Source organism: Quercus robur, chromosome 5, assembly GCF_932294415.1.
Source record: "Quercus robur chromosome 5, dhQueRobu3.1, whole genome shotgun sequence".
Lineage (NCBI taxonomy): Eukaryota > Viridiplantae > Streptophyta > Magnoliopsida > Fagales > Fagaceae > Quercus > Quercus robur.
In genome coordinates, this window is record NC_065538.1 from 60,323,784 (window position 1) to 60,347,504 (window position 23,721).

The window sequence follows — 23,721 nt, forward strand, 5'->3', positions numbered from 1 at the left end:
TTCGTTCTCGCATCCGTCTCGGTCTCAGCCTCCGTCTCGACGGTTTGGAGCAGATCCAGGAAAAGGGCCGGTGGTGGTTTAGAGAGAATGGAGCTCAATCTTGGCCTCTGTCTCGGCCGGCGGTGGTTTTCTTTTTTTCTTTTCTTTTTTTGCTTTTGGGTTGTGGGTTTGATAATGATTTGATTATGGTGGGGTTATGGGTTGTGGCTTGTGGTGGTTGTGGATTGTGGGCGTGGTGGTGGTGCTGAGTTGTGGGTTCTAATAGTGATGGTGGTGGAGTGGGTGGCAACGCTTCGTGGGTTTCAATTTTTTTTTTTTTTTTTTGGCTTTTTGGTTGTGGGTTTTATTTGATTTTGGCTTGCTAATGGTGGTTGACCTCCATAGCTGCCGTTAGCACCACTATGAGCCACTGCCACGACAGCCAAGCCGTCGTACAAGCCACCATCAAACTTTAGGTCGAAGCACTCGAACACCACCATTGGTAGGATGAACAATGGTGCTGTTTTTCTCTTTTTGGTTTGTTTCTATTTTCTGTTTAATCTATGATTGGGTTCTAAAACTTTTTTATTACAGTTTGGGTTTGAAAAATGTGAGGGATTTTGGTATGGATTCAGAGGATTTAATTGGTTTTGGATGTGTGTAACTGAAAATTTTGAACTATATTTACAAATGTTGTGTTCTTGTTTTTGTGAGGAAAAGATTTGATGGTTCGTGTTTGGTCCGTGTTATGTTCTATTTTTAATAAAATGGTGTTTTTCTAACGTCTGAGGGTGAGGTGGGTAACGGATGGGTAACGGATCGAAGTTCAGGTGGGCAAAGTGATAAGTTTTGAACCACAGGTAGGTAATGTGCAAACGGGCCAAACCTCAAGTGGGTTTCCTATAATTATCCCTTTAGTAATTGTAGCCCTACTCTTTTAAAATTGTTAGGTAGATGCTCGCTCCAGATCTCATCGCTACCCACCCACCTGTCCAAAAAGGAAGTGTCGTTTTTGCCCAAAATTCCTTGGCATCTCTCGCTTCTTTGTATAGCCTACAGTTATAGCTAACACTAGCAAAAGGAAGAAGGAAACCAATTAATTACTAGGATCCCATCACAAATAAAATTAATTAATTAAAAGGAGAATATAAGTATGCCACAAAATTGACAATTGAATGGAGCTTGTGTTTGGTATCTTACCGAAAGAAAAAAGCTGAAAACTTTTGAAACTCCGAAAATTTCAATATATTCGTTCCGCATTTGTAACAGTAGTTGATTGCTTACACATTCATGAAAAGCTGAATGTGCACTGTTTTGAACTTCAATGACAATGTGTGTGTAATTGGGATTTGCTCTTTTGTTGTGTTAATCCATGGAATTCAACTAATCACTTGGCCTATTAACCGGGCTTTATTGTGTAATTTTCTAAAAATTGGTAATTAGACGTAAATGTAATTGGGATCTAAACTGCGGGTCTTTTCTCATTTAACTTAAGAAATTTTCACTTTGATTTTAAAAAGATAATTTAGCAAATACTTTGTCAAATTCAAAGAATATTACATAACATGGCTTGAAATATTTCACAGTCTAATTAATCCAAATTTTTGAAATTTTATTAATTTATAATTTTAATTTTTACGCTAGGCTGTAGCAGCCGTTATAAGAAATTTCTCACTTAAAGGAGTTTCCTTAGACCTTGTTTTGCTGGGTTTATTTTCAGGTTATTATTTAACTTGCTTCTCAAAAAAATATTATTTAACTTATTTGATTTATGTTTAAAATTTTAAAACATGTTTTTTCCTTCTTTTTAATTAAAAATATACAAATATACTTGTTTCCAGTTTATTTTTGAGCTCAAGAAACGCGTCGGTTTAGATCCCAATTACAACCACTTTCCAATTTTGATCAAATTACACTATTAAGCACAAGTAATTAATTTTAAAATCAACCACATATTTTCACTTAAAATTTGCCAAACATCTCCGGTTTGCTCGAGCAAAAATTTTGAGACAGCAACTCCACTTCCAACATCTGATCCAAGTATGATGTATGATGTTCAAATTTAGATCATTTACTCAACAACATAGATTTTATTAATTGAATTAATTAGAACCCACTTCTTAACTAATAACTTGGAGTTATATCCAAGATAGTCGATACCAAATCGGTACATATACCAGTATCAAAATGTCAACGTTTCGTACCGGTTTAAAAACTGGTTGTACTGGCCAATTTCAAACAATATTAGTCAGTATCGGTCGGTACATATATATATATATATATATTTTTTTTTTTTTAGTTTTGTAATTTTTGAATTTTTGTAAGGGCAGAACGATAACTTATTTGTATTAACTTATTAATATTATTTGTTTTCTTAGTATGCAATGAACAATTAAGTTTTCTATTTTTTATATTGTGTTTTTTTTTAATTGATATTAAAGTCTAAAACCATGAATAATTTGTTCTGAATTGAGGTAATATTTTATGGTAAACTTTTATATTTATTATTATATACACACACATACATACATACATACATACATACCTACATATATATATATATATATATATATAAAACAACCTACATACCTACATATATATATATATATATATATATGTAAAACAACGGTAAACCCAAAACGATACACCGGTATTAATCGGTACCGAAATATATCGTTCCACTGTTTAAACTGGTACAGCCTCTGGTATGAGATTGACTCCCTTGGTTATGTCAATTTATTAATAGTAACTTTTCAAATGAATCTCCAGTCTTCACCTTGGGTGAATGATTGTTTTTCCAGAAATTTTATGTGATCTTTTCCAATATTTTCAAATGATTCTCTATAACTAAAAACCGTTGGTGTTGAAGATTTCAAGAATCCCAAATTTGAAAAAGAGTGAGAGTAGTAGACAGTGTTTTGAAGCTGGCACCGAAATGTACAGGTTTTGAATCATTCATTTTTAGTCCTAATTTTTCATGGTTGATCGGCCTAAAAAATAAAATTTTCTTTATGCTGACTTAAGATTTGAGAATAATCGTTTTGTTTCCTTTTTATTGTCTACTCTTTCTAAGTGTTTACATTGCCTTTTATTTGATGCTCCTACTTTTTTTTTTTCTTTTTCTTTTGAGTACTGAAATGAAATGCTCCGACTTTGATAAGCATTCACTTAAAGAGAATCATTTTATAAAAGAGTACATGGTTTTAGACAAAAGCTAATTTAGGCATAAAGTAGCTGGATTTAAAAGTGAACAGAATCACCTAATAATCTTTCGAAGTCAGATGAGGATCAAAGATGCAAGTCTTTAGTTTTTGGTGCTCTTGGTAATTGTGGGTTTGGAAGTGTAGAAACCAAGTTGTTTTTGAAAACAAATCTATGGCTTATGAACAGGTTTGCAAAAATTTGATTAGAATCTTTCATGAGCATTGGGCTTTAACTAAATTAAGCTTTAATAACCATCTAGATAGAAGAGATTTAAGCTAAACAAAACCACCACAAAATGCCTTCAAGTTGAACTGTGATGCAACTATTGGGGATTCAAGCTCAACTATGGCAGTCATTGCCAGAGATTGGAGAGGGCTGCTGCTGTTTGCAGTCTCAAGAAAAGTAGACACCACCACCCCCATCCAAGCAGAAGCTGAGGCAATACTGTGGACAGTGAATTTAGCTTGCCAAGTTTTACAAAATAAAGTCAACAAATTGATGTAACAATAAATTCTCTTTTATTATTAGTAACACATCAGCTTATAAGCTTTATATTATAAAACTTTTAATAATTGTAGCTCTACTCTTTTAAAATTGTTTGGTAGATGCTTGCTGCAAATCTCATCGTTACCCACCCACTTGTCCAAAAAGAAGTGTCATTTGCCCAAAATTCCTTGGCATCTCCCTCCCCTTTGTGTAGCCTACAGTTACAGCTAGCTAACACTACCAAAAGGAAGAAGGAAACCCATAAAGATTTAAAAATAAAATATAAATAAAAGTGAGCATACTTATTGGGATCCTATCACAACTAAATTAAATTAATTAAAGGGAGAATATGAGTATGCCACAAAATTGACAATTGTATGGAGCTTGCTAGCAGTATTATGTTTGGTATCTTACTGAAAGGAAAAAGTTACCAATGAGGGGTTGGTTGAGTTGGTATGTGTTAAGGTCCAAAATTTCACAAGAAAGCTCATTTCATGAAAAGTAAAGAAGACCCAATTTGTGCAGCAAGAAGAATCAACATCAAGACCCTATGTACGTTTAGATTTCCAGCAAAAAAGGCCATTAAAAAATCCAGCAAAATCCAGTGAAAGAATTGGGCCGGGATACCCAAAGGCTCGGGATCCTCGGGACGTAAAGCATAGTATGAGATTGAGACAGCTCAAGAGGGGTATCACGAAATATAAGAAACGAAGAATAGATATGTCTTTCTCAAGCACCTAGTGGTGCAGCAAAGAACCAGAGAGCTTGGAGAGTGACAATTCATGAAAAAAGGTTGGTACCTCGGGGAACCCAGAATGAAGAACTATAAGGGGAAGTGGCTGGAAAAACCTTCAACCCAACAGAAATTGATTCTGCCAACCTGGGAAAAATGACAGCAAGGAAAGACAACCAATGGTTGAGTCTGAAAAGTGAGAAACCTTAAAAGAAGAGAGATTAAAGGTTAGTTGCTCAAGGACGCCTCGGAATGGAAAGTCAGCAAGTGACTTTTAGAGAAACAGCACTAAAAGATGAAAACTATCAGAAATAGGGAAAGAACCAGCCATTAAAGTGACTGACATAACAGTGGCTTTGGTACCCAGGGAGCCAAGGGGGGAGAATCAACAGTATCCTGAACTCTAAAATGACACTATAAAAGGGGAAGGCAGCCAACATTGAAAAGGGGATTCAGAAATAGGGAATCAAAACAAGAATTATTAAGAAAAACTTTGTCAAAAACTCAAAGAAAGTAGAAAACAGCGCCCGGTATCCCAGAAACAGCCACTATAGAACATACTTGGATTCAAAGGGATTCAAACTTTGCAAGTCTTAGAGGCTTAGATAGCCATCTAAGTCTGTAATTTTTGAGCTTATTTGGATCTTGTAACATGTCTTAGTGAGCACATTGTAATCCACAATTAAGAAAAATAATGAAATATCTCATATTGATTTGAGGATTTCTAACAATTACTTCGCGTATTTCTTTATTATATTATCTTCCTTTATTGCTTCTTGTTGCTCAAATACATATATTCTTACTTGTTAGTTTTTCCTTTTACTCAGCCAAAAGCTGAGTCCTTTTACCGGGGTCCTTTCTTCAACTTGGGCCTTGGACACACTTAGCCTTCAAAGAAATATATGCCAAAACATACACACATCAAATATCTCTCTTTCCCACAAAAATCCTTCTCACCTAACCATCTTGGAAGATAATGCCCAAGTAAAGCCACTTGGACTTGAGTTCCAAATCCCACAAGTCTTGTGCAAAAACACTAAGTCTGTGAGAATTGGGGCCAGGATCCTCGTGGCTGAATCATTCTCATGAAATTCATTTACATATATGTGTTGAGGTCTAAAAAAGGGTCATAGTGAAATAAGCCCAAAAAAAAAAAAAGAACAAGTCAAGCCCAAAAGGAAAATTCAAGCTAAGCCCAAAGTAATAGATACGGGAGACCCATGAGGGAATAAAAGAAAGGCCCAGAGGATCCTGAAGCCTAGAAAAAAAAAAAAGAAGCATCCAAAAAAAAGAGGACCACGGCAAAGTATAAGAAGCAAGGATCCTCAGGAACCATCAATAAGCACGGATCCCTTCAAGCACAAAGAAAAAGGAAGAATGGGACAGATCGATAGAAAGAAGACAGAAGAAGAAAACAAGAAATAAAAGCAAAACGCGAGCGACCTCTCATGGCATAGACAGAAAAGGCCTCGGGGAACCAGGACAGGGAAGAAGAATGATAACAAACGACTTTCAAAAATAGCAGAACAGGATTCCGCCCAAATAAGAAAAAAGGGGAAAAGTGGAAGACGACAGAAATGGGGATGCCGAAAAGGGCATACCTCAGCACGTCCCAAAGAAGATGGCTAACCAGGAACTTTCAAAAGAATCAGAGCTGAAAGAAGGAAAGAATGAGAAAAAACGGAAAAGGGACTTACCGAGACGATGGGAACAGGACATGCTCTGTTTGCAAAAGAACAAAACAGGGGAACCAACGGTTCCCCGGGAAGACCAAAAAACTCCATTATAAAAGGAGGGGATGGGTTGTGAAGAAGGGGCAGCGAAAAAAAAGAAAGAAACACAAGAAAGAAGAAATTCTCCAGGAAAAAACTATCAGAAAATCTGTGCAGAAAGGAAAATACTAAGGGAAAAACAAGTATTGCTTCCCGGTATCCTGTAAAAGCCACTATTGCACATACTCGGATTCAACGAGAATTAAACTTTGCAAGTTTTGAAGGCTGAAATAGTCATTCAAGACTGCAATTTTTGAGCTTGATTGAACCTTGTATCACGTCCTAGTGAGCTTTCTGTAATCAAACAGATAATGTATTAATGAAACATTGCTTTATATTTCCCAAGATCCCCACAGCACTAATTTTTATCGCTTTGCTTATCCTATTTCTTTCCTTCTGAATTTACCTTGTTAATTTTTGGCACTCTTCGATATCCTTGTTTGTCATTTTCTTTATATTGTCAGGAGTATTCTCTGCATCCACTTGATTCTTAAACAGCTCGTTAGCTGCGGTGAGTCAAGGCCCGGTCCACCAAATCCTCATTTTCATTTAGGCCTGGGATCCTTGGGCCTGAGTGTCACGAAAAAGGCACTCTCACAATATGTATATCTATTAAAATATATATTCTAATCTAGGAAACTAACAATTATTTGAAGATATGTGTATTGTATAGTTGTTCTTGTGTAGGACCTATAGAGGTAAAGGGAATGTACAAAACTCCATTGCATAACAAGCATGGAGAAAAATTGTATGGTGCAGAGAATCAGGATTCTGGGTTCTTACAGGCCTAATATGCCCCAGGATCCCACGACAGTACGCCCGGGGTACCAATTGAAGGAATTCTTTTAAATATTTATACGATAAAAGATAAGCCTTAAATATTCTATTTCAATTTCTTTCTCATTGTGAATATTATGAATATTTATTTTACTTATTTTGTAAGAGTAAAGGGTCATTTTATGATATTAAAAAACTTATAATGGTATTTTATTGCTTAGGAGGAATCGCATTTTTGCCTTGAGGAGATTTATGTGACTTGCTTACAACTTGGTTCGTAATCAATCCCCATTTAGCTGTGGTGAACCAGGCCCAGTTCACCAAACTACAACTATTTGGCCCAAGATCCTTGGGCTTGTGTGCTAAAGAAAAAAAGCACTCTCACAGTATGATTCGGACACTTCACCCAACAAGATTTAGGTTCGAGTCTTGTTGCTAGCAGTTCCCTTTTGGTGGACGATCTGTAAGTCCAATGTAAGCCCTTTCTGAGGCCTGAGACTTGCCCTAGCCCTGGTACAGGGGTAGCCTCCCCTTCACCTAAACTTTTTCTTACCCCACCCCCCCCCCCCCCCCCAAAAAAAAAAAAAAAAAAGATAAGAACTTTTCCTACTCTGAAAATTTCAATATATTTGATCCACATTTGTAACGGTATTTGATTGTATGCATCATTCATGAAAATGTGTAATATTATTGGGAAAACGTGTAAATCGCAAATTAGGATAAATAGAAAACTATAACACTAAACCCAAAAAAAAGAAAAAAGAAAAAAGAAAAAAAAAAGCTTCATTATTATTTGCACGAAACGCGTGTGATGAGTCTAGTTTAAATAAAAATATATAGAAGCATATTCTCTCTTGAAGCATTACTTTTTTGTTAATCGATGCCTTAATTAAGGTATATTAACAGTTATTACATTTTTTGAGGTCAATACGATAGAAAAATTTCATTGATTTATAAAATGTAAAGAAGCCAAAAACTAGAGCAATGTGCATGGTATAATAGAGCTTGGATTTATTATTATTATAGGATTTTGAAACCTATGGATCGTTACTCTATAATTATGAATTTCTTTTCTCGAATGCAAAGAATTATCTTTTGCGTAATAATAAAATTTAGTTTTTGAAGTAATATTAATAAAAATCTGTTAACACAATTTAATAAGCATGAGCTACAAATATTTCAAGCTAAAAATATTTATTTATAAAAAAAAAGAACATATTTATTCTCATCCTTCTCTTTTCGTATATAAATTAACTTTATTAAGAAGAAAAAGCTACAAATATGATGCAACTTTAGTTTTTTTCCTTTGATTTTTTTATAGATACAATAAAAATAATAAATGCTCTTTATCATCACATTATAGTCCAAAATTGGCATTTGCCCCTTTCGCCCAAAACAAGTAGCAAAATGTCCCTATTCTAAAACAATCTAACAAATACCCTTGTTTTGAAACTCGATTTTAAAAAAATTGAGTTTTAATGAAAAACTCGATTTAATGAAAATCAAGTTACTTGCAAAATGTTACATGGAACTCGAGTTTCATGTATTTTTTTTTTTAAGTTTTTGGTCTATAACTTGATTTTCTAAAAATCGAGTTTTTCATTGAAACTCAATTTTCTTAAAACAATGGCATATGGCTAAATAGTTTTAAAACATGGTTATTTTGCTACTTGTTTTAGGCGAAATGGGCAAATACCCATTTTGGCCTCACATTATAGCACAAACTAGTTTTGGAGAAGATAAAATTCAAATTTAGATCCTTTATTTGACAACATAAACTTTATTAATTAAACTAATTAGAACTCACCATCAATTTATTAATAGTAAGTTTTCAAAAGAATCTCCAGTCTTTACTTTGGGTGTAAGATTGTTTTTCCGGGAAATTATGTGTGATCTTTTCCAAAATTTTCAAATGATTCTCAATAACTAAAAACCGTAGGTGTTGAAGATTTCGAAAATTCCAAATTTGAAAAAAGAGTGAGAGTAGTAGACAGTGTTTTAAGGCTGGCACCTAAATGTAAAGGCTCTGAATCATTCATTTTTAGTCCTAATTTTTCATGGTTGGTCGGCCTAAAAATTAAAATTTTCTTTATGCTGACTTAAGATCTTCTGAGACTAATAGTTTTGTTTCCTTTTTATTGTCTGCTCTTTCTGTGTGTTTATATTTTCTTTTATTTGATGCTCATTTTTTTTCTTTTTCTTTTGAGTACTGAAATGAGATGCTCCGACTTGATAAGCATTCTCTTAATGAGAATCCTTTTATAAAAGAGTACGTGGTTTTAGACAAAAGATAATTTAGGCATAAAAGAGTACGTTGTTTTTGAATCCCGACCCTTACCCCCCACACCCCACAAATACTTATACTTGTAGAGTGACCATCGCATCAAGGGTGTGCGGTGGTGACCCACACCCCACAAGCACTTATACTTATGGAGTGACCATCGCATTAAGGGTGTGCAGTGGTGAGGATAATTAATTTGTGGCTAAAAAGAAAATGAACATAAATTAAGACATGTGACGTGACTATAAAGTGAATTGAATTATTTATGAAGTGATACATTAAATAAGCGAAGTTTTGCATCCGTAACATTTTCACAACAAATTATAGGTGGTTAATTATTATTGGTTATAGTTTGAATCTAACACTAAAACTACTTTTTTGTCTCACCAATAACAACCAGTAACAACTTGTCACTCAAGATTTGTTATGATAGTGTTGTGAAAATATTGTGAACATTGCATTTCTCTTAGGGGCGTTTGATTCACTATGATGTGTTTTTAATGTGATGCACTTTACAATGATGTAATATTAAGATTTTTAGTTTATTTTATTTTTTCTTACATTATCATAATTTAAAATTATAAAATATATCATATTACCTTAATCTTCTCATATTTTTTTTTTAATTAAAAAAAAAGGAAGGTGATAAGATTAAGGTAATGTAATTATTTTTTGTAATTTTGTATTGAGATTATCACATTCCTAAATAATGTAATGTTGCATTCTTTTATTGAGATTACTTTAATGTAAGATTACAATAATGTAATATTACGATGTAATGTAACATCACGGTGAACGAAACGCCTTTTTTTAAAAAAAAAATTTGAGATAGTTTCAACCTATGACGTTCACTCTTGATAATAACTCTTTATCATCAGACCAAGATACCGTACCAATCAGTTTTTGGTATAGACGAGGATTAAACCTCACATTTTTTATTCAACCATCAGAGATTTTACTAGTTGAGCTAATTGGAACCCCTTAAAATTAAATGTTGAAATGCATATGCGCTCAAGTAAAGATATAAGTTTCTATAGCATAGATGAATAATGCTTGCAGGCTTTGATTATGACTATGCCATCTGGGTTAGAAAAATGAGGGTGTTCGATTCTTTTGGTAGTTGAAAAAGAAGAAGAAAGATTTCTTTTGCTCTAATTTTACGTCATATTCCTCTAAGCTTTGAAATTTATCAAAGAAATTGATTTCATAAATATTTATATATATATATATATATATATATTTATATATATGCACGCATCATCTTAAAAATTTATCTCGTAATGATATACTGATATGGGTTAATTTCAGGCTAGAGACTAGAGTGATGTTCTAATCAATAATTGCTATCACATGCACCTATTAATGTTGCTCCATGCTTTCATTTTGTTGGTTCTTAAAAATATATATATTAGTGAGCAAATCTAATTTTGTGTGCTTACTTGGCAAGATGTTGCGTGGGATGCTGATATGGCAGATAACTTGTTTGCTAACATAGCACCTAGGGCCAATGTGTCACTACATTTAGGAAAAGGAAAAAGTAATTTGTATTAAATGATACCACGTCATCCGTATCAATATCCAATAAATGAGAGACGTGTGCAAAAATAACCACCCCACTAACACATGTCTTTCAATTGTTAGTAGGTTAGTAATTTTTTACTAACATATCTCACACTTATTGGATTTTGATACCGTTGACATGGTATTTTTTGATACCAAATACCTTCTCCTACGTGTAAATGACACATGGACAAATGTGTGGCAAGCATGTGCTAGCTTGTGTTAGACATGTGGCAGCACGTGTGAAGACTAGAGGGTGTGTGGGCTGGTCTGGTCCTAGAGGTGCATGGGACCAGGGGCGTAGCCAGGAATACGTACTTGGGGGGGCCGGGTTGTAACAGAGATATACCAAATATAATTTTTAAGTCTATTGGATACAAAATTATCAACTTTCATATATTATTATATATTTGAACATGTTGGGAATTCAACCAAAATTTCAAACCTGTGAGAAACAAAAAAAATAGAGAAAACAAAACGCCAAAAGTAAAACAATCACACGCACAAGACAGTATTTACGTGGTTCGGCAATTTGCCTATGTCCACAGAGTTGCAGAGATTTCACTATTATCAAAGAAAATTACAATGTGCGGCTACAATGTTTTTCTTTCTCAAAAACAACAACAAGACAAAACCCTAATTACAAAAAAAAAAAAAAAAAACAGCTTTTATACCCTGCGCACAGGATTCACAATGGGTTACAAAACGGGCCAAAAAATTTTTGTCGGCCCAAGCCTTCGCTCCATGGACTAAGCCTCAGTAAATCTCCCATTATTCGGGTTAGGTCGGATCATCAACTGAATCAAATCATGCCTGACGACGATTTTTCATGGAATAAATTTCATCCATTATCATCTCTATAGTGAAATTCTCTGCAATTTCCTTCTCTATATAAACTATCATATTATCTGCCAAAAGCTCATCCTCCATTCTATTGCGAAGTCTTGTTTTTAACAACTTCATAGCTGAGAAAGCTCGTTCTGTAGTTGCTGTAGAAACTGGAAGGGTCAACACAAGACGAATAAGTCTATCAATCAAAAAATATATTTTAGACTTTCCTGAAATTTTTAATCCCCTACATTGCTCGGAAATTGTACTCATATTCTGAAAATCTGGATGTTTTATCACATCAAGCTCATAATGTCACAATTGAGACTCCAAAAGTTCTTGTTCATGTTCATGTTCAGTGAAATCTTGAGGATAATATTTCTTAACCAAATTGCATATATCAACAATCTTGAATAATCTAAAAGCATCCTTGGGATTTAAAGCTGAACTAAGAATGACAAGTTCCGTTGTTAGCTCACAAAATCTACTTTTCAATTCTTGCAATTGAAAGTCTATTGCAACTGTAAATATGCCAATTCTAAAATGATGTTCCATTGTTAAATCGTCATCTTGACGACGATATCTACCTCGACCTTTAGTGTAACGAGCATTCATATCAGGAATATCAATTTCATGTTGCTGACAAATTGATATAACACTAACAAGTAAAGGCTCCCATCCATCATCTCTCAACTTTTGAATAAGTGATTTTGTAGTTGAAACTAAATGCATGGCATTTAAAAGGTCTTGAGATTGTTGTTGCAAAGCTTGACAAAGAACATTAGTAATTCCCATTATCTCTTTCATCAAATGCAAGATTAAAATAAATTCAAATGATGTTAATACCTGATAAGCTCCCTCGGCATCACCGCGTTGTTTATAATTGGCCCCTTCTTCAGAAATAGTGTTGATAACTTTGCAAGTAGCATCAAACATTTTAATCAAACTACAAATAGATTGAAAATGAGATCCCCACCTAGTATCTCCAGCTCGTTGCAAAGTACCAATCTGGTTTGCACCTCTTCCAGTCTCAATTTCATTAGAAGCAATCATATTCTCAACTTGTTCTGCTTGAGCATGTTGCAATTCATCATTACGCTTACTAGAACCAACAACAATATTGATAATATTGACCAAATGATCAAAGAATTGATGAACATCTTTTACTTCTCTAGATGCTGTAACTAGAGCTAATTGCAACCTATGAGCCATACAATGTACATAATAAGCATATGGGCAATCTTTAAGAAAAAAAGCTTGTAATCCATTCCATTCACCACGCATGTTACTAGCCCCATCATATCCTTGACCTCGAATATTTTCAACGTGGAGGTTATAACGAGAAAGGACAGTACATATCTCATTCTTTAAAGTCAATGCAGTAGTGTCTCTAACATGCACAACATGAAAAAAACGCTCTTTAATAAAACCTTCTTTATCAACAAATCTCAAAATGATGGCCATTTGCTCTCTCTTCGACTCATCCTGAGCTTCATCAACAAGAATGCAGAATTTTGCATCTCCAATTTCTTCACGAATAGCATTTCGCACATTATTAGCAAGAATATGCAAAATCTCCTTTTGAATTGTGGGTGATGTATATTTGGTATTTCCATGAGCATTTTCCAAGACAACACTAGCTACTTTGTCATTGAAAGTTGATGTGAATTTTATCAATTCAATAAAATTGCCTCTATTTTTTGAATCAAGACTTTCATCATGACCTCTAAAAGCACAAGCTTGGAATGCTAGCCATCGAGCACACTCTATTGAGGTTTTGAGCTATAATCGATTATTTTCTAATTCTTTTGACGTTTGTTTCTCAATTAGCTTGTCAATATGTCGTGAATAATTATGTAAATCCTCGCAACATTTCACAGCAATTTTATGTGGAGAGTTTGGTTCTTTCCCTTCATGACGAATTAAAGGACAATTCATTCCATCTTTCACCTTTTTCCAATTATTAAAACTTGTTGAAATGAATACATCTGATCCGGGACGACCTATTGGTTTCTTACTAAAAAGGTAGCAAGGTAGACAATATAATGCATCCGTTGAAGGTGAGTATTCCAACCAATCCTTATGTGAAACAAACCATGAAGGTTGAAATCGATGACGATGAGTATCATCATTGTATGGACAGACTATATTTTTAGGTTGGTATGGACCATTTATGAGATAAGCTCGTCGGATTTCATCTTGTTTGTTGATAGGAAATTCACATATTTGTTTACGTGTTCCTGGATCACGATCTATCTCTTCAGATTGAAATTTTGGACATTTGGAGGGGTGTTCATCAGGCATCGAAGTATTAACATTTGTTTCTACAGCCACAGGTGTCCTAATTTCTGAATTGCTAACATCTTTTTTCTTAAAGAATGCATCAATTGTTTTTCGTTTACTCATAATTCTTTTAGCTTTAAGACTATGACTCAATTAACCTGAAAAGAATTTTAAAAAATAAAATTTTAATTAGAAATTTTTGCTTAGTTATATGAATGTTATTCATACTCAAGGAAAAAACAAAATTTTCACTATAATTTAAACAGTCAACCCATTTTTAATACAACTTTAATTAATAATAACCCCTCAAATAATTTAATTAATTTATCTTTTATAATGTATTGGTTAATTTAATTATATAGCTTTAATTATTGTTGTTTAGCATAACAATAAACTATATTGCTTTAATTTATTTGTCATTAATTATAATGCTTTAATCCTAGTTGGTAATTACGCGTATGTTACACGTAAAATACGCGTACATACATAACAATTAATAAAACTCTCGTTTGCCGATTTGTTTCCAATTGTACAGTAAATTACGCATTATTTTGGAATGAGAGTTTCATTCCCGTTTGTAACACACAAAAGTTATAAACTGCGGAAACATACGGGCTATAAAATACTAAAGATAAGTTAAAGTCAACTATAGTAATAAATGATTAAACAATTCCTAAGAAATAGCCTTAAAAGAGTAAACACATATCCTCGGTTACAATTCCTAAAATATAGCAATAAACAATTAAACAATTCTTAAAAAATTGCAATAAATGATAACTAATAATTTAATTATTAGCTTTTGAATAAATATTAATTATTATTTAATAATATTGGTTTACACTAAAAACCAACACACTGACCATTGACCAACAAAAAGGAATAACCGGGTAAGATAAAGACAAATTTATAAAGACAAACAGAAAAAAAAAAAAAAAAAAAAAAAAAAAAAAAAAAAAAGGGTAAAAATCAACCAATGAATGAGTGAGATGCTATTAAAGTTAAAAGAATAAAAAGACTTAGGCAGATTTCATTTCCACTAAACCATTCGGTCATTCAGAGAGAGAGAGAGAGAGAGAGAGAGAGAGAGAGAGAGAGAGAGAGAGAGAGAGAGAGAGAGAGAGAGAGAGAGAGAGAGAGAGAGAGAGAGAGAGAGAGAGAGTCAGAGAGAAAAACCTTGAGGGAGGGCCGGAGCCGGAGCGGAGGAAGCAACGAGTCAACGGCAGATCTCCGATGAGTGATGACCGATCTACCGTCTGGCGTCGACGATCTACAAAAATTTCGTTTCATTTTTCATTTTAGTGACAGTGAGATAAAGAGAGAGAGAAAAAGAGAGAAATACCTTGAGGGAGGGCCGGAGGGAGCACCGGAGCAGAGGCCGATCTCCGATCTGCGATGAGGGGCGAGCGACAACGGCGACGACGAGCGAGCTGCGGCGTCGTGGCGACGTGACCGTGGGTTTGCTGGGGTTTGGTTTTTATTTGTGTATTGGGGATTTTTTTTTTTTTTTTTATAGATAAAAACCTCTGTCTCTCTGTGTTCTCTGTGTTTGGTTTGCTGTTGAGTTTAGTTTGCTCTGTATAGGCAGTATCAAGCATTGGGGTATGCGTTCTCTGCCTTCGATTTGATTTCTCTGCCAGCGACGTGATGGTTGGATTTTCTGATTCTTTGTATTTTTTTTTTCTTTTTTTCGGTTGAGAATGCGTGGGCTTGCCGTGAGCGAGCTACTGGGCTCACTGTGGGCTTAGCTTGCCGTGGGCTTCTTTGCAAATTTTTTTTTTTTTTTTTTTTTTTTTTTTTTTTCAGATTTTAGTTCAATTTCTTTTTGGGTTTTTTTTTTTTTTTTTTTTTTTTTTTTTTTTTTTTTTTTTTTAATTTGAGGATGTTCCTAATTTTTGATTGAGGCCTAGGAGAATGGGTGAGAAATTGGTAGGGGGGGCCGGCTGTCTAAGGTTGGGGGGGCCTAATTATTTTTTCTTCATAGTCTAATGGGATTTTTTTTTTTTTTTTTTTTTTTTGCAGGGGCCACGCCCCCACCCCCCCAAGCCACTATGTGGCTCCGCCCCTGCATGGGACATTATGGAAAAGCTGCAAATGGTGCATTGTGGCCCATGGTTCCTCCATTTATGATGGTTCGACAGCAGTTGGATAGATCAGAGTGATGAAATCTATCCTGTAGTAGTGGTGATGTGCTGAACAGAGTTACATGGTATGGTGTTCTAAAAGAGGCAGAGTCGGCAGACTGGGAAAACAAGAACAGTGACAGCGAAAGACTAATTGGAGACCCTAATACTTTTAAACACAAAACTTTTAATTATGATACCATGTTAAAGTTTGAATGATTGTGTAAAATAAAGTGCAAATGTCTGCCGTATATATTTTAACACATAATGTATGTTATTATACAAGTGATATATGAAAGTTCAAAAACGTGTACAAAAACACTTTTGAACGTTTAGACCCCCAAAAACCAATTTAATCAACACACGCAATATGTTAAACAACTAGTGTGCGGAAACTTAACATATGCTATAACATGAAATTGATTAAACAACTATCTAAGCCACATCAAAATAAACCACAGCAGATTAATGTAAAGGCAGAGATAGAGAGGAAGGAAGATGCAAACACAGCGATAACACCAGATATGTTATCGAAGAGGAAACCGAAGACCTCGGCGAAAAACCTCTCCGCCGCCCTCCAAGCGGTAATCAATCCACTAGAAAATACAGTTGGGATACAAGAACAACAATAGACCCTCCAAGCCTAATCTACCCAGTGCACCTAAGCCCTCCAAGCTTCTTGCTCCAACGAGGTTGCGCCGAACCTTTTTCTTTTCTAGCTTCCCGGATTCCGCTACTTCACCGTAGCATCAACCAATGAATATTGGCTCCTTCCTAACTGCTTCCCAGAACTCCAAACGTCTGTCTCACAGAGATGATAATGGTGAGAACCAGGTTTGGTATAAAGGCCTCTCAAGGATTTGACAATGGAGAGGAAGAGAGTGAGTGAATTTGATGAGACTCTAAGGTAGAGATTGTGGGTGAAACAATCTGGTTTTTCTTTAGGGTTTCTCTCTCAAAATTCTCTCTGGAAGCTCTCTTTCAATCGTGGGTTAAAAGGGTATTTATACTGAAGAGGAGTGGAATGCGAAACGTCAGGTTTTTCCAAAACAGGGGTGGCTCTTGGCTTGACCTCGCGGCTTGACTAAGTCGCGAGTTCCAGTCGCGAGTTAACCGTATGGCCAGTTGTCCTGTTTTGTCCTGTAGTGCTCCAGCTAGCATGACTGTTCATCTTCCAGCATGCTTGGCACGTGTGCATCTTCTGGCGGGTTGAAGCCGCGAGTCCAGCCGCGAGTCCCAGCCGCGACACTCTGTTTTCTTGCACACTCTTGAGCAATCTTCACACTATCTCACTCACTACCCTTACAACAATCCCACCTAAATACAGGGTTACTAAATGCTGAATTACAAGCAAATTTGGCACGGAATAAAGCCAATTAGATGGTTGAATAAATTCAACCTTACAATATAAGTGTGGTACAAAAAATCTGGAACAATGGGCCTAAATCCATTTGGCTTGTATTCTAACACATTTAAATCCATAATTTATTCCACATGTACTTGTACTTAGAGCAACCACATCCGTCCATCTATAATCATCTAAAATAGAAAAAGTTACCAATTTTACACATTTTGAGCAAAAAAACACCCACATCAGTGGGTGTAAAAATGTGTAAATATACACGCATGAACAGCAACCGTGCATATATACATGGTTAATGTTCATGTGTAAACGATTTTTTTATTCTTTTTTTCTCTCTCCTCTAACAAACTACTTCTCTTCCCAGCATTTACAATAACCTAGCGCGCCAGAATAAGAAGAAGGAAGAAGAAAATAACCACCCAACCACCAAACCCAGTGCCACCACCAAACACCGCAACCTAGCATGGAGAATTAACCCAAAATCAACTGAAAATTAACCCAAAATCAACGGAAAAGCAATTAGAAAATCCAACTCAAAATCAAGACAAACCCACTGGAAAACCCAACTCAAAATCAATCAAAACTCACCAGTAAACCCAACCCAAAAACAGTCCAAACCCATCGGAAAACCCAGCCCAAACCATACTCAACGGAAAACTCATGTGAAATGCCCAACAGAGCCGAATTTGCTACCACTGCTACCGCTCGATGGTTTTCCATTGCTGCCATTGAATCTTCCATTGCTATCGTTGGTTAGGGGTGGGAGGCGAAGGGTCGTCAGTTGGGGGTGGGAGGTGAAGGGTTAGTGGTGGAGGAAGAGAGGGAGGGGCGCATGAAAGAGGGAGGGCGAAAGCAAAAGGGAGGCCGAATTGACGGAGGGCTAAGGTGGCGAGCTGGATCGACGATGAGCTAGATTGGCCGCAACGGCGAGCTGGGTGAGGCGGTTGTGAGGAAGAGAGTGAGGGAAAGAGAGGAACAGGTGAATGTGTAAAAATGGGTGTTTATGAGAGAGAATGTGTATTAATAAATAATAAATAATATTATTTAATTAGAATAGATTTGTAAAATAGAAAAAGTAGGTTTTTAGTGTAAAATAGATGGAAATTTTTAGATGAATTGATGTGATTGCTCTTATACTTTTTAATTTTCATCTCTTGTTTTCCGAATATTTATAATATATTATAAAACTTTGAATATATATATTTTATCCTAAAAATTACTAATTATCTCTGTGTTCTTTTGGAAGGAAAAAACAATTGATAGGATCAGATTCATGAGTTTCTTTCTTTCTTTTTTTTATAAGAAAGTCAAATTCCTAAGTTGGAATGACAATATGACATATATAATATAATATAGGATTAATTGTGTATATCAAGTTACTTCCACTTCTTATAACTCCATATTCAATGATCCGATGGTCATGAACTTATCATACCACCAAGTCGAGGATTATTAGGTAATTCTCTGTAGGATTTTGATCCACATGAAATATATACAATAAAAGACTCTCATATTTACATATTTTAGCTTTACTTTTACGTTAATTTGTGATTGATTAGAAGTTATCTTTGTCTTACAGATAATAAAGGTTATTAGCGTACATGTTGAACAATTTACAAGGGCAAGGTAAAACTACATGGTAGGCCAATTTGAGAGATCCAGCCCAGTCATATGTGAAGCAAAGAGAAGCATTAGGAAAAAGATAATGATAATAAATAAATAAAAATAAGAAGAAGAGACCTGGAAGGCGAAAAAAAAAAATGTGAGACCGATTGTCAATCTTCTTTTTTTTTTTTTTTTTTTCAAAAGAATAGGAAAAAAAGGAATTGAAAGAAGTTTCAATGGGATAAGAGATGTACACCTAGGGGCTTTGTGTCTTAATTGAATGTTTGTTGTGGGTCTCCCAATCACTTCCCCAAAACACAATCGAGGAAGTTTTTATTTGGGCCACTTCGGTTTTGGTCCTGTAAAAGAAAGGCCTTAGGTCAATTGCAGTTTATTTGGGCCACTTCGGCTTCAGCACTTGGTCTAAATCCCGCTACATATCACACGGAATATTTGATTTCATGCTTTGTTCTAATGTATAACCCAACAATACCAAAGGATTGGGCCGAAGTGTTTATAGTAACCTGGTTAAGCAAATACTTATGCATGAAAATTATTAAGTATTCTCATAATATAATTATCGAATACTTAATCTTCTTTCATGCATAGTCAATAAAGAATATCACATTATTGTACTCTATGAATACTTAGGGCACGTTTGGTAGACTGTAATAGGTACTATAATGTAATAGTTATTCCTATGGTTTAGCTATTCAATAGTTTGGTTATGTTTTTATTACAGAGAATAGTCATTCCTTATGAATAGCTATTCTTTAAAATGAGGAATAACTATTCCTCTTTAAAAGGGTTGTAATAGCTATTCCTTAGTAGATGTAATAATTTTTAACATTAATATATTTCCAAATAAATAAACTTTTCATATCCACCTAACAATTATGGAAATAAAAAATCATCAAAAAATAATTAATCTCTCTAAAATTTAAAATATATTATTTTCTAGGAAATATATTTGTATGAATGTGATATTTTCTAAAATAGATCATAAGTTTTATTTTAATGTTACAACTCACAACCAAACTAATGAATATGTTTAGTTATTCTATTACAATACCCTTTATTCTTGGTAATAAAGATTACCATTCCTGTTGTAATCCACATTCAGTGTACCAAACGTATCCTTACTTATTCGGGCCTTGGAGTAAGGTCATGGTTTTGTTGGTGATGCTGAACTCAAGAGAGATGGTGCGATGGAATTCTTTAAATTGGGGTTTTTGGTAGCTTAATAATTTTTTGTTTTGGGTAAAATTATGTTCTTAAGAAATTGGTTTTTAGCCTCACACTCTCACATCTCGGAATTAGTATGTTTTTTATTACAAACTTTTTTCTTTTCTTTTTTTGAGGTACATATTACAAACTAATTGAAAAATTATTTAGTTTATTTCTTCATCTTAGAAATTTCCTTCAAGAATAATTTTATGATAACACATCCAAAAAAGATAGACAAATATAATAGCCGATTTAAAAATTTTCTAGCACATATTATGAATATTCTATTCATGGTACATATAAAAAAAAATAAATAAAAAAGAGAAGAAAAGAAAAGAAAAGAAAAGAAAGAATATTCTATTCAAACACAGATGCTCAAGCTAGTAATCAACCAAATTCCTAACTAAGAAGGAATACGATTCAAATACAAGGCTGCTCAACTTTTAAGCCTAATTGCTTGTGTATTCTCCGATTCAGTGCCAGAATTTGATTTCAAAGGAAACAAACGTACACATATATTTTATTATAACATTGCAATTGACGCTAAAATATTAAAAAAAAAAAAAAAAACTCATTTATTCTATTCTTTTTTTTTTTTTTTTTTTCCAAATGAATGTTGTGAGGTAATGGTGTATTAATTGTAATTAGCATGTAATCCATGCAAATGCATAGATGCATTTAAAATTAAACATAATTTTTATTATAAAAATATAAATAATTAGTCAAATTATTAAAAATAATGACAAAACTTAGGTATAGTACCTTAGATCGATGCTATTTCTTAGGTTTTTCTCTTAAAATTTAGCCATGTGACTATTTAACTAAAAAATACACTTCCATCTCATAAGAAAAAATCCACATGGCAGAATCTTAAAAATGAAACCTAAGGAACAGTATCTAAGTTTTACTTTTTAAAAAATTAGCATGTAACACATGCATACATATGGATACATTTAAAATTAAACACAATTTTTTATCATAAAAATATAAATAATTAGTCAAATTATTTTTTTGAAAAAGTAAACATAATTAGTCACATATTAAAATTATTACCTAAATTTAATACTACTTTTGATCATTTTTTTTCTAGTTTTTAATAAGATAGAGCATGTGGTGATCTTTGTTATGTAGTGATTTTTATTGAGCATATGTGGTTGGTTTTTTTATTATAAATTTTATAGTTCATTAATATTAGATTTTTAGTATTTTGCACTCATTAATTCACTTGACACAAAAATTAAAAAAAATTAAATGGGTGTATGAAACAAACTTAAGTAGATAATTATAGTGTGGTCCTCACATAAATTTAGACACATGACACAAAATTTGATTCTAATTTCAAATTCTAATTCAAATTTTTCTTAACTTTACCTATTAATATATATATATATATATATATAGATTATGGAATAAAAAATTATATCAGCAAAAAATTCATAAAATAAGTTTACCCAAAAAGAAAAAAGCAAAAGAAAACCAAGTATTAAAGTATAATATCTTCTCAAAAAAAAAGTGTTAAAGTATAATATGACATAGGTGAGTTGGAGAGGGGTAAAATAATTAAATTAACTCATTTAATTATTAACTAATTGATTTTACGATTGAAGTGAATCGAATTAATGGACTGAAGTGCCTATACAAAATCGTAGCAATAATATATTTTATGTTTTTACTTGTAAATATTATATAGATAACATCAATCAACCATAAAGATAAACGTTTCAAGTTTAGTTTTACCTATTGGTGATTTATACTACTTATTTATCTAAGTAACACGTGTTAATATGCATTTTTTGCCCATAATTCTGTTCTTGTCCAAGCAAATACAATTGGATATGCCGATAATAATTTTCAATCATTCGATAGTTACAATAATGGAGAAACATAAGAGACATTTGGATCATTTAGCACATATAGGGAAAGTTTTTCAAGGATTACAGACCATTAACTTAACAAAAAGTCATACAGAATATGGTTCAAATACATGTATACTCAGTTAGCTTTTTTAGTAACTGACATATCAGCCTCTTGGATAGGTTTCTGTGCCAAGAGCAGCAACGAAAATGAAGCTTCCATCTCACATACTCGAGCTTTTACATCCTCACGAAGCTCCTCCAGCGATCCCTTCAATTTTTCAAGCTCATGCAAGCTAAGCTCATCGATCTGAGTCTGGCAATTTTGTGGTGCTTTTGCTTTCTTAGCCTTCTGATCAAGACTCTGTGCCTTCTTCTTTTCAGCTTGTAGTCGCTTCATCACATCAACAAGTTGCTGATTAAGCCTGTCAACCTTTGCATTCTTTGAAGAACCAGCACGAGCCTTAACATTTGGTACTTCTTGGTCCTGATTTAGAAACCTGTCTGACACTGAATCAACAGTTGGGTGGCCAAATGAGAATGGTTTACCTCCTGGAGAGAAAACAACTATGGCAACTTCTGCGCCACACAGAGTTGCAAGCTCGTTTGCTTTCTTAAAAAGGCCAGTACGGCGCTTGGAAAAGGTCACCTGTCTGGAGCTGTTGTCCTTCACCAACTTCATCTCGATTTTTCGCCTTCCCATTATCCCTATCGATCCTACCTAAATCACCAGAAGTTTTTAGGGAGAGGGATAAGAATTTTTGAAACTATTTGATTCAAAAAGCAAATGAGAGAAATTGAGAGTGAAGAGATATGTGTGTGCATTAGGAACTTATATTGTGTTTCTAATATTGGACAATTAATCCTACATTGTTTCTATATATGATTTTTCATTGATAATATGGAAGGCTTTTGACTATCTTTCTTATTTTGTGTGACAACTTAATTAGTTTTGGTTGGTATCACTTAATTCTTGCTGACCACATAAAGTTCTGAGGAAAAAAAAATTAAATTTCAAGCTAATTTTCTTAAATATATTCCCTTCAAAACATTTTCCTCGTGTGGCTAGTCCACAATACTATTGGGTGTGCATCTTGTCTCAGCTAGCCACCTAACCATAGGCTCTTTTGAATTGGTTAAATCATTATGCTACTTGACTAATTATTTGTAATTCAATTAGTACTTCTTGGTGTTTACAATAAAAATGTGCGACCTTGCAACTATCAAATAATATAGACAAGAAAAAAAATGCTAATTGCCGAAATATTTGTAATTCAACTAGTAATTTTTATTATTTTCAATAAAGATGTACCTCCATACTTCAAACCCTATCCTCTTTACCTATAACTATCAAATAATATAAAAAAGAAAAAAGAAAATTGGGGGGGGGGGGGGGGGGGTGGATTCTGGGGATAGAGTTTATTGTAAAAAATAAAATTAAATAAAAAAACCTGTGGCATTTAAATTTCCTGAACGATGGTTCCAATGAAAAAAGGCAAGTGATTTGTATGAGTTAACGACTAACTAATAAAATGGTTATACCACTAACAACAGTGGTTTCGGCGGCTCAAAATTGGCAAGGACGGGTGAGAACCTTATCAAATGCAGTGGTTCCGGATCCCATGTTTGAAATTGCTGTTTTTGTAAGGG

General features: G+C 34.0%; 2 protein-coding genes across 2 annotated transcripts; both read right to left on the reverse strand.

Moving 5' to 3' along the window:
• Positions 1-11,935: 11,935 nt before the first annotated feature.
• On the reverse strand, positions 11,936-18,127 carry LOC126728473 (uncharacterized). Its single transcript, XM_050434287.1, has 3 exons — positions 17,975-18,127; positions 17,819-17,844; positions 11,936-13,346 (listed from the first exon to the last, which is right to left on the reverse strand). Exons 1-3 carry the CDS (start codon positions 18,125-18,127, stop codon positions 11,936-11,938), a joined length of 1,590 nt encoding a protein of 529 aa, XP_050290244.1.
• Positions 18,128-22,210: 4,083 nt separating this feature from the next.
• LOC126728474 (agamous-like MADS-box protein AGL29) lies at positions 22,211-22,774 on the reverse strand. The gene has a single exon (XM_050434288.1). It carries the CDS (start codon positions 22,772-22,774, stop codon positions 22,211-22,213), a length of 564 nt encoding a protein of 187 aa, XP_050290245.1.
• Between the last annotated feature and the right edge of the window lie 947 nt (positions 22,775-23,721).

Excerpts from the sequence above, each read along its gene's own strand:
- LOC126728473 (XM_050434287.1), bottom strand. The coding sequence starts at position 18,127 with ATGGAAGATTCAATGGCAGCAATGGAAAACCATCGAGCGGTAGCAGTG. Across the intron at positions 17,845-17,974 it reads TTTTTGGGTTGGGTTTACTG|GTTGCGGTGTTTGGTGGTGG; the intron begins GTGAGTTTTGAT and ends TCTCCATGCTAG. Across the intron at positions 13,347-17,818 it reads GTGTTTGGTGGTGGCACTGG|AGGTCATGATGAAAGTCTTG; the intron begins GTTTGGTGGTTG and ends TTGTGCTTTTAG.
- LOC126728474 (XM_050434288.1), bottom strand. The coding sequence starts at position 22,774 with ATGGGAAGGCGAAAAATCGAGATGAAGTTGGTGAAGGACAACAGCTCC.